The 10,848-nt window shown below is 40.8% G+C and overlaps 1 protein-coding gene and 1 long non-coding RNA gene across 4 annotated transcripts in view; both read right to left on the bottom strand.

The window, feature by feature from the left end:
- The window catches only part of LOC146519660 (uncharacterized), a 42,122-nt gene extending 41,743 nt beyond the window's left edge, over positions 1-379 (bottom strand). The window contains exon 1 of the long non-coding RNA XR_014873747.1: positions 45-379. This is a non-coding gene — a long non-coding RNA (uncharacterized LOC146519660). The remainder of the gene's footprint in view (positions 1-44) is intronic.
- asic2 (acid-sensing (proton-gated) ion channel 2) overlaps positions 1-7,978 on the bottom strand; it is a 422,593-nt gene extending 414,615 nt beyond the window's left edge. The window contains exons 1-2 of one of the 3 annotated variants that reach the window (XM_085157243.1): positions 7,877-7,978; positions 4,041-4,660 (exon numbers count right to left, since the gene is read on the bottom strand). In XM_085157243.1, the coding sequence (XP_085013369.1) occupies positions 4,041-4,616 (576 nt within the window). In that variant the 5' untranslated portion in view covers positions 4,617-4,660; positions 7,877-7,978. The other 2 variants (XM_085157242.1, XM_085157244.1) reach the window with 2 other exon arrangements.
- Between the last annotated feature and the right edge of the window lie 2,870 nt (positions 7,979-10,848).

The raw sequence follows: 10,848 nt of genomic DNA, 5'->3' as shown, positions 1-10,848 counted from the left end.
CTATTATCCATTTTCATTAATAAAAAGATCCCTCAGGCACAAACTACTTATGTCACTGTTTCTAGACTATCTGAGAAACCTACATTTATGCGCTGCAATATTTTTCCGGTACAGAACATCAATAACTTACTGTTAGTTTCCATTTTTTGAAATGGTGATATAATCATATCTCTTTGGGACAATGCAAGTGATAGAAGTTGAAAAAACATAAAATTATTCCCTGTATTAGACAGGTAGGCTCTGAATTTCTTTTCCACACTCAGCACCACAACTTTCTCACAGATTCACAGTCACAACTTGATACTTAGGATGGAGAAGCACTGCAACCACTCAGCATCCTTGCAGATGCTGCGTTAAAAGAATCAAGTGGGGGGGGGGGGGGGGGGGGGGGGGGGGAGGAAAAAAAAGGCAGGCTTTTGTTTTGTTCACTGGCTGTTTGGAAGCGAGGATGCTGAATTTGGCTTGAAATGCGCCCTGTTTTTCTGCCATCCTTGAAAAACGAGCACACCAAAGTGCTTATTTAGAAAGAATCACATCAAGTAGGTTGCACAGGCACTCATGTATAAAGAGAAATTAACAGGACGAGCAGTCTGCGCATTTTAAAAATGCTAAAAAAAACAGACAAACGAAGGCAACAAATAATACATGCATATACGTGGAAATGTGCACACTGTTGCTGTTTCCCTTTTGTGCAGCACTGTGTTCCAGTTCCATCAGTCACATCACACTGACTCTCGTGTCCCCACAATCCTCCCCACGGTCATTTATCACAGTGTCACTCAAGCGCTGACTCGGGTCCCTGGAGTGTCATGGTAATGCTGTCCCTCAGTGTGTGTATACTCATTCATGTATATGTATATTTTGGTGCGTTTGTGTATGAGTTTGTGAGGATCCATGTGTTTGAGTCCATTCATGCATGCGTTTTTCTATTTTGGGGGTCCTACTGTTTTTTCTTTTTTACTCAGAAGGCGCCGGAGATATGAAGGTGTGTCGCTGCAGTGACAGAGAGTGGGAGAGACAGTGCAAGTCGACAGAGAGCAGTGGGGAGAATTCAGAAGGAGCTCAGAAGCAGCAACAGGCAGAGGGCAAAGAGGATGACAGTGCCTTCTAGTAGCCGCTCTGTCAACACGATTATCTTTGAACCTGGCTTTAGGTCAAAGACGCGTCACACAATATGCAAGACAGTTACTAAAGGGAAGTTACACTGACTCACTGAGCTGCATGGAAAGGAACAGACATAGCCAAGCTAGCTCTGAATTAACTCCCTGAAGATTCAACACAATGAAATTATGAAAATCAAATGTTCTCCTGGCAGGTATAAGCAGAGAATTGCTCACCAGCAGCTTTGCTGCAGCTTAGTGCAATATGAATCAGAGCTTCCAGGGAAGTATCCATATGAAGGCATGAACAGCAAATCACTACTCCCAAAGTGTGATCTACCATTGTTGTTTTTCCAATTAACGTCTGCATCGAGCATCTCTCAGGATAAAGCACGATGATATCAATCCTAAAATAAGTGTCACAGAGCGAGGAGCTTTAACAGCTCGGATTACACACATCAGAGGTTCGATAATGCTGTTGATGTGTTCTGTGAGTCCACTTCACAAAATTAAGAGCTCTTCAAAGAAGATCAAATCCCAGTAGCAGCTTCAACAAGCTGTTGCATGCATTGTACACGCATCACTGATCAGGTTTGGGGCAGGCACAAAAAACAAAACATCTCATTAATACAGAGCTATATCAGCAGCATCTTTAAATAGAAATTCAAGCTGTTGGGCAACTTCCTAAATGACCCCATGCATCATTTTATTACTGCTCTACGAGGAAAAGATGGACCAGTAGATACAATTCAAAAAGATTCACAGAGTATACTCAAAGTAGTTTTGCATGCTTCAGCTTATTTACTTCATAGATTTGATTTTACACACACACACACACACACACACACACACACACACACACACACACACACACACACAGCAAAGCTTTCATAATCAGCACTATAGATTTTTTCACACCACTTAAAATACTTTCCATCTGTTTAATGCAAGATTATAATCTATTGGTGAATTTTTGAAGTTTGAAGAATCCATAACATCAAGTTGGCATCATTTTTAGTAATTTTCCAAATAGCAGTTCCATTTTAATACGGTTCACAGTCTTTACATTTAACCTGAAAGGTGAAAAAGTTCATGCTTTCTCTCAACACCAGTGTCTTTACTCAGCCAAACAGCCAACTTCCTCAATTAAAAGTAGTAGTTGAGGAGTAGTCCAACATGAGGCTACACTAAAGTTTGTAATACTATTAAAGTAGAAGCAGTACATCAGACCAATGTGTCCTTTGAAGAAAACTAGGCCATTAAAGAGACTGTGTCGATGACAGCACCAACAAATGTTTATGAAAACACAAATCTTGTAAATTTGAACATTAACAGCTGAATAGTTTTATTCAATTTTATTTATTTAGCACTAACACTAACTTGGGAGTGAAAAAGAGGGGACTGGAGAAGAAATACTCAGTGCATCATGGGAATTCTCCCAGCAGCAGCACAACTACAAGATGGTTTCAAGGCGCTTGTTTGAGTGAATGAAGCCAATCAAGAGAATGTGATCAGTGACTCATAATATTAAGTTGATTTAAACCTGGATTCATGTTCAAAAACACAATCAAAATCCCATTAAACTTCCATTATTGTCATAGTTACATTGCTGCAGTCACATAATAATGACGAGCAGATTGATGTTGAAAAATCTTTAGCTTAACAGGTAATGATAATGCAACACCATTAAAACTAATGCAGATTCTGTGTTCAGTATGATGAATTGTATAACTCAAGAGTCTGCCAACAGACAAGCAGCAGGATAAATAAAACATACAAATCTCAGATACTGCACAGGATGCATTTAAATTGGTCTGTAAAAATATTGCATATGCAAGACTTAGTTAAACCTTGAAATAACTCTGGGATACAACTCACTGTCTTGGGACAAGCAACAAAATCCATGATTTTCATAGCTATAAAGTCTTCAACAATTGCGTTGAAGAATTCTCAAAGAAGAAAGAGCCATTTATAGCCATTTATATCCTCTATGTCTACAGAAAGAAAAGAAAAAAACACTGCACTGTTCTCTTTAGTAACATTCACACACTGCATCCACTGCACTGTTAACAGAATCAGTAATAGATCTAATTGCAAAATCCAAGTATGCAACAGATGGGCGTTGCGAATGCTGTCTTTATGTGTTAAAAACAAATTTACTGCACAACTTGTTCACTCTGACTGCCAAAAAGTAAAATATCACAAACACAGAGGCCAAAAAGCCAATTTCCTTTTTATTCGTGCAACCAGACACACATTTCCCCAACACACCTCCACTTTGCCCTCAAGTTGTGCAAGCACATTAGAAACACAGAACAGACAAAGGGGTCCTACACCCGAAAAGATTAAAATAAGGGTATGTTTTAGCTGTGACTTTCCACTCTGAGATAAGCCAACAGAGTGATTTTAGTGGTGTGATTTATTTGGTACTTGGTGTTACTGGATTTCAGAGAACAAAAATACTTGAGAGCAAAAGTAAAGAAAGTGCCAATCGGATATGAGGGAATTTATTATTCGCTATGGCCCAAGACAAATCTGTTCCTCTGCTTCAGTGACTAAAATACTTTAGACTTGTCACTGAAGTATATTTTGTATTTGCCAGCGAGGTGATGCTATTGTGTGAAGGATGAGGACAACAACAAAGCAACAGAAAAGAATAGATTTTCAACAAAGCTTAAACTCCAACCTGTGCAGCCAAACATAGTAACTCAAAAAAGAAACAGCCAGGATGCTCTCAGTCTTGCACCATTGGAGGGAAAGCACAATCATTAGCCGCCAAGTCATTTTACGCTTCTTTCTTCACTGGAAACCTTCTACGCGTAACCTGAACACCACAGAAACAGAGCCACCTGATGGCTAGGAGACTGCAGAGAGGGTCCGATCCCAGCTCAGCCCAAAAGAGCTGACATTTAGAGTACAACACATAGAGAGTATACTCACGGTTTTGAAGTCGCTGGGACTGCAGTCTTCACCTTGGTATCTGCAGTAGAGCATCATCTCTTCCAGGTCATGGCCAACCCTCTCAATGAACTCCTTCATGCTGAACGCTTTGGGCCTGTAGGCCGTGAAGTTTGCCTTTTCCTGTAGGAACGCAAGCACATCAGGCTCTGCCAGGTGTGGCTGGGGGATAGTCAGGTGCACATCGAGCAGGGCTAGCAGCTCTCCGGCGTGGTACAGGTCGTTGCGTGTGAGACGGCTGAAGCGATACACATTGAGGTTACAAATGGTCACAGCAGGGAAAACCAGGCTGCTTGACACCACAGCATCCACACTGGTCACGTGAGGGTAGGAGAGGAAATAGGCCAAACGCTCTGTACTTTCCAGGGCTAACAATCCCAGGCAGGCCAGCAGAGCCACAGCCCAAAGCAAGCGGCGTGCACTGGGCTGACCATAAGGGAAGATAAAGCGAAGTCCATGCAGCGTGCTGGTGTGGACGAAGGCCTGCCAGGAGCTGGGACGCAGGCTGGAGCTTTCCTGGCTCCCCTGACTGCCACAGTTCTCCTTCAGATCCATCATCAGCTCTCCACCTCCTCAGCCAGGGAGCACCCGTAAACTCACACCTGCACAAACAGAGATGGAACTTCAGTAAAAGGCTTAGATTCATAGTCTAAAATCATATCGACTGCACTGATACGATGCAGGGAAATAGACTAAAAGACAAAAATGAAAAAAAAAATTAGAAAACTGGAACAGAGATCTGCAGCAAGCGCTGACAGCAAGCATGCAAATACAACAGATAAAAAAGATAAAACAACTGAAAAAGGAGAGGAAGTAGATACAGGAAGACAAAGATCTCCACAACCCACATAACTACTATGAAGAGTAAGAAGCAGAGGAGAAAGATGCTCCCTCAGGGCATCCCTCTCCTCTCCACCTCCATTCTCAATCACTCCCTTGAGCTCAGAGTTAGTGTGCCTGCCAGACTGCCTGTGGCTCCTACTACACCCAACACACACATACAAACATCCACTCAACACACACTCTAGACAAATCCCAAACTGCCCTGCTCTCTTTCTTCCTCAGCTGCCCTCTGTGACTGCTAGATTTCAGACAAAAACACCAGAAGTAAGTCCTCTGTGACACCCGGAGCAAGAGGTGAAAGTCACTTAAGCCGAAAGCCAGAGAAAGCTGCCTCTGTGTATTTAATGTCCCGACTCGTCTCCATTCAAAAGCACACACATACACACTCTCTCACTCACGCGGTAACTCTCTTATGCATGAGTGTGCATGCGAGCTGCCACACACATATAAGCGCAAACGCACACAAGGCTTCTCATGGTTTCCGTGCCCTCAACTAATGACAAGCCTAAGCACCTCTCTCGTTCAGCCTAGCGAGAAGACATCCAGCCGGCGCGAGCGTGAGTCTGACAGCGCACGTGTGTGTTTGTGTGCGTGTGAAAGAAAGAGAGGGACACAGAGAAAAGCATAAGAGAGAGAGAGAGAGATGATCAGAGTCGCTGCTTAGCCTCGTATGCCGATCCAAACTCCTGCTTTCCTGTGGCCAGATACATCCGCTTTCCCTCCTCTTCCCAGCTCATCTGTGGTGGCGGCGAACAACAGCGGAGCCGGGAGAGACGGAAGGCGCACACACCAATACACGCTTGTACAGAGAGAGAGAGAGTGGAGAGAGCGTGAGGGAGGAGGAGGGAGAGAGGAGGCAAGACAACACTCTCCTCCCTTGCTCTCTCAAAAGCAAAGTCTCTCATTGAATAGCTTTCCTCCTCCTACAAACACTGCCACCTTTGCTCGCATTTGTCTCTGAGCCCTTCATATTTTCATATGGCACCAACCTCAAACTGAGTGATGGATGGATGCAAAACAGGAGGCTGTCAAGGAGGAAGATAGTGGACGGGAAAACAGTGGTGGCTGCTTGGCCAGGGATGGGGGGGGGGGGAGGGGGGGGGGGCGTATGTCATGGGAAGTGAAGCAGAAGTAGAGACGGAGGAGTAAAGGCTGGGATGTAGGTTGAGGGGAGGGATAAGGACAAAAATAAAATTGGAAAACTAAAAAAAGAGCAAACGAGCAAGCGTGGTCACACAGGCTGCACAGCAATGGCACACAGAGGAAAGTAATTTAGACGTGCAACGTCACATGAGGAAGAGGGAGACACGGATGTAAAGGGAATAACAAGCACACAGAGTGTGTTTGCCGTGTGGAATGCAACGTTTAAATCACGAGCCTGTAATTCATTAGGAGTCTGATCTTTCTCAGGATGAAGCGAGAGCGAGAAAACAGCGAGTTTTGTGAGGCAACATAAGGAGACAGGAGCAGCAAAGTGGTGAGGAGAGAATAACACGAGGGTGTGAGGGTGTTAAAGGTGGTAAAAGAGGAACGAGAACGCCTGTGTGTGTATTTGGACTGACTGGAAACAGGTTGTCAGAATGATCCCTAAAAATATATACGAATTTCAACTCCAACTGAATAAGAAATTGGATAGCTGGAGTGGAAAATATATCAGTTTGACACATTTTATTCAATTGGAACCGCTAATACATGAGCTAATATTTGTTTTTAACTTAAATCCACAATAAACTGATTACTCCTTAGGTTAGAAACTTAGACTTCAATAAATACAAAAGCAGTCTTTTGCACCAGGGAAGCTTTTACATCACTAAATCAAATTTAAATAAAAATATGATAAAACTACAAGAAGAAAGAAATGGAAATATTGTTACAATTTTACCTAACATGTTAATCAGAGGTTATCAGGGTTCTGACAGGTTGGCAGGCTGAATTACACAGTAGGACATCTTGCACAAACATGTTACATTTACCATGTTATTGAAAAGATTAGCTGGGAAATCAACATAACACACAGAGGAACTGATACTGGATGCATTACACCTGCTGAATCTGACAGTACACTAATACTCTTATTCTTTTAGTCCTTATTCTGGTCCTCGTGTCTGTATGCCAGCTCCCAAGCACTTCAAGTTTCTTAAAACATGCACACACGACAATAAAGAAAAATGTATACTAGACAACCTCCATCTCAAACTTAGACTCACTAATAAACACCAACAAACAGACACAGCTGATACTTGATTTGACAATTCCAGAATAGTATAGAATGAGAACTAAGGAGTGATTTAGGTGAAGTCAGTGGCAAACTTTAAAACTTTAGGATCCCTCTTGGTGAAATCCCAACATGCTGTCAGCTGTGAAGCTCATTTTTTAAAATTACCGGGCAATTACAGCATACCCATAATCAAGTGATTAAAAAGTAATGAGCAGCCCAAATGAAACAGCCACTCATAAAACTATGTGTTGGTGCCTGGAGCACAAACCTCTTCACTATTTCTAAAGATACAGTTTGATATTTAATCAAAGGTACATCAAGTGCCAAACATTTTTAACTATGTGAAGTTACTAATGATAATTCATGCATTTTTAAACTCCTGCCATTATAATTAGCCTAACTTCCTACCTGTATGCTTGTTTTCTAAGGCACATCAACAGGGTGATTGATATGCTGCTGCACATCCTGTTCAACTTATTTAACAAATGGTTAATTTTTATTAAATGTATTACACTTTTATTTCAGTTGAACATTTCTCAAAACATAAATACCCTATTGAAAATTGGGTTCATTGGCTAACCCGCGGCTAATCTCAGCTCATGCAACAGGTGAGGTTTTAACTCCTCCCCCTTCGTACTCTTTTAAATAAGTTCATCATTTTAGCCAGGGCTCCTTCTGTTTGTTTATAGGATATAGAAAATATTCTAATATTAAGATTATATTTATTTTTCTAACCAGAATATTAAAGAATACAGACCAGCTCAACAGCTTGTGTTGTCTTCTGGACCGACTGTACACTTTCACCTTTAAAACAGAGATGGCGACCGGAAATTAACTACTTCTGCCCGGATTTCACAACAAAATAAGTTGATGATTACTTAAAAAAAAACACAACCCATGTATAGATAACCTATTAAACCAACAAAACCAACCTAGCTCCTGTAAGGAAAAACAATGTAATATCTTTTATTTCTTTGTTTAACCAAACCAGAGGGAAATTTTGGGGAATAGTTGCTTGTTTAGCTATACTTCTGCACTCCTGCACTATCTAATATAAAAATTAAAGTTCTGCGTTTGGATCTCCAGCAGTTATTTGATCTACAAAGAAAGTCACAACACAATGTTTTTTTTTTACTCTTTCCACTTTTTATTTGCCATTTAAGAAAACATGTTTGCTATTGTCCTGTACCATCACTTTGCCCTTTCACACTTATTTCAGCAATTAGCAACAACACACAAATCCTAATCCCACAGAAGTTGAAAGATTAGGTTATTTTAGTGTTATTTTTCTGACAAGCACACACTCCGAAGCGCACTCAAAGCCTACACCCACACACACTGTCAGTTGATCACAGTCTTTCTCCGAAATGAAATTTGCTGTGGTCTCAGACAGCTGCAGGGTTTGCTGGTTTCTTAACAACTTAATTAAGCAAATCTCCCCTTTTTTCACTGAGGTAATGAGCATGGTTTTACAGGGATTAAACAGTCTCCAGGGTTGAAAATAAGGCTTTATGTGTTAGCAATCTTATCTTCCTTTATCCATCCAGCCAACTTTCCATGCACAGGATTAGTGAAGGCAGGAGGATTGTTAGCATTGCCATATATTTCTCTTTTTTTTTTAATTTGCGTGGCATTAATGCTAAAAAGCTTAGTGCAACATTCTGAAATGAGTCTGTTTATTTTTTTTTTCTGTCATTGGGAAAAGGCATAATATGCTACTTGACTTGGATTAACACCGACAGCCGGTGATCAGTCACACATTTAGAAGTGCCAGGGAAAAGATGCACCTGCATATGAGTGATAAATAAATGGAAAGGGCAAAAATTAGTCTTGGTGCAGCTGCTATCTTGTCATTGATTTATCAACTACACTACACATGCATAAGATTTTTTGCTATTTTCATAATGTCTATCGCCATAAAACACATATGATTCTTATTATCAAATCAGTGGTTCCCTATGCTCCATGTATTTGTTTGACTGGATTGAACTTTTGTTATTATTATTTGTCTTCAATCCAATGGCCTTTCTTTGAGGACCTCTATAACAGTAGTGAACAGGATACTCATGGGCCATTTTCCCAACATTTCAAATATCGTGCAGCATGAAAGATGGAAAATTATATTTCAAAAAAAGACAGTGGGATTTTTCCAGATTTTCTCACAGAGTTAACACTACTTTACATCAGACATGAGAAAATGTTCTTTTCTGCTGGGATACCAAATCAGAGCAAATCACAGACAGAAAAGAAAGAAAAATCTTTTTTTTTATTTTTTGCGTCACTAGGCAGTTCGTGTACTCTATGAATGATGAGACTGAAAGAGTAATTACACTTTCTGACTATCTTAATGGATTATGAAAAATAATAAGCTCTTACCAGGAGATAATTAGGATGTGTACAGTAAGTACCAGACTTGGCGAGACTGGGCACAACTGATTATTACCTCTGGCGAGAGGCGATTGAAGTAGAAGGGCAAATTATTCCAGTATGTGAGCAATAGTGGCAGTCTGGCTCAAACCATAAACCCCCTCCCTGTTCCCCGTTTGTGAAGATCTTAATTGGTAGATGTGCAGATTAGGAAAAGAGCAGCTCCTCCTGCACATACACAGAAAGACAGACAGTTTCAAAGTTCCCCTCCAAACGGGAGTTTTATCATCAAGGCTCTTAACTGGGTGTTGGATGCTTGTTTGTTCTCATAAGCACATGAACTGGGTTAATGACGTCCACTAGGACCTGCCAAGGAGGCAGTTTAATGCAATCCTTGCTACTATCTGTGCAGATACTTTATATCATATGCAATATACATGGAGCTACTGCAGTGGACCTCAACCTGTATTTATTTAATTATTTTTTTTGTCTTGCTTTTCACTTGTGACGACTTATCCCTGAATGTGTAAGAAGAGCATTTACATCCCTGGATTGGTTCATTTTAAGCGCTTTCGGAGAAGCTACAATTTCACAGGGGAAAAAAGGAAACTTTTTTTTTTTTAAGTTAACCACTGCAAGGACCTATTCATAGACAGGCATCCATTAAGTTTAACCAGACCAGTCTCTACAAGAAGAAGAAAAAGCTACTTCTGCTACAAAGAATTATTAGTTTTAAAATAATACAAAAGGAGGACTTATAGTCCCTTCAGTCTTTTGCCATAGGTATCATGTCCCTCAGATTTATGGTAAGGAGGAAAAAACCCTTCTTGAAGAAGTCTCTCATCTACTGGGGTAATCAATGTCTAGGAAACTGGCTGAATACGTTACATGTTGTTTTATTATACCAGAGATTTGCCGGGTACACTTTCAGAGGATCACAGATCACGTCAGATGGACTAAACCCACCTGTGATTCTTAGAGTACACGAGATTTTTCAAAATCCATTTGTGTGATCACAATGTCTATACAAGCTGGACCAAAACAAGAAAAGATAATAAACCTTAAAGGATAAAGTAAGGCTAATCTAAAATCCCTTTTCAGCAAGCATGAGACTAGATTATGATGGCAGGTCAACTATTTCAATGCCAGCATTTGTTTGCTTTTTTTTTTAAACCAGACTGTACTCCTGTGAAGGTCTTAGCATATAGAGTTAAAGGACAGACTTATTCAGTCTTTTACACCTCCACAGTCCAAACACCTGTTTTCTCATGGACTCGCATGGATAGTTCGTGATTCATCTGTTGTAGTAGCAGACCTTGCATTTCACTATGGTGCCATTTTCCTTTTTGCACCTACTCTCTG

The sequence above is a fragment of the Neolamprologus multifasciatus genome, chromosome 4 (assembly GCF_963576455.1).
Source record: "Neolamprologus multifasciatus chromosome 4, fNeoMul1.2, whole genome shotgun sequence".
Classification (NCBI taxonomy): Eukaryota; Metazoa; Chordata; class Actinopteri; order Cichliformes; family Cichlidae; genus Neolamprologus; species Neolamprologus multifasciatus.
This window is presented reverse-complemented; position numbering and strand designations above follow the sequence as displayed.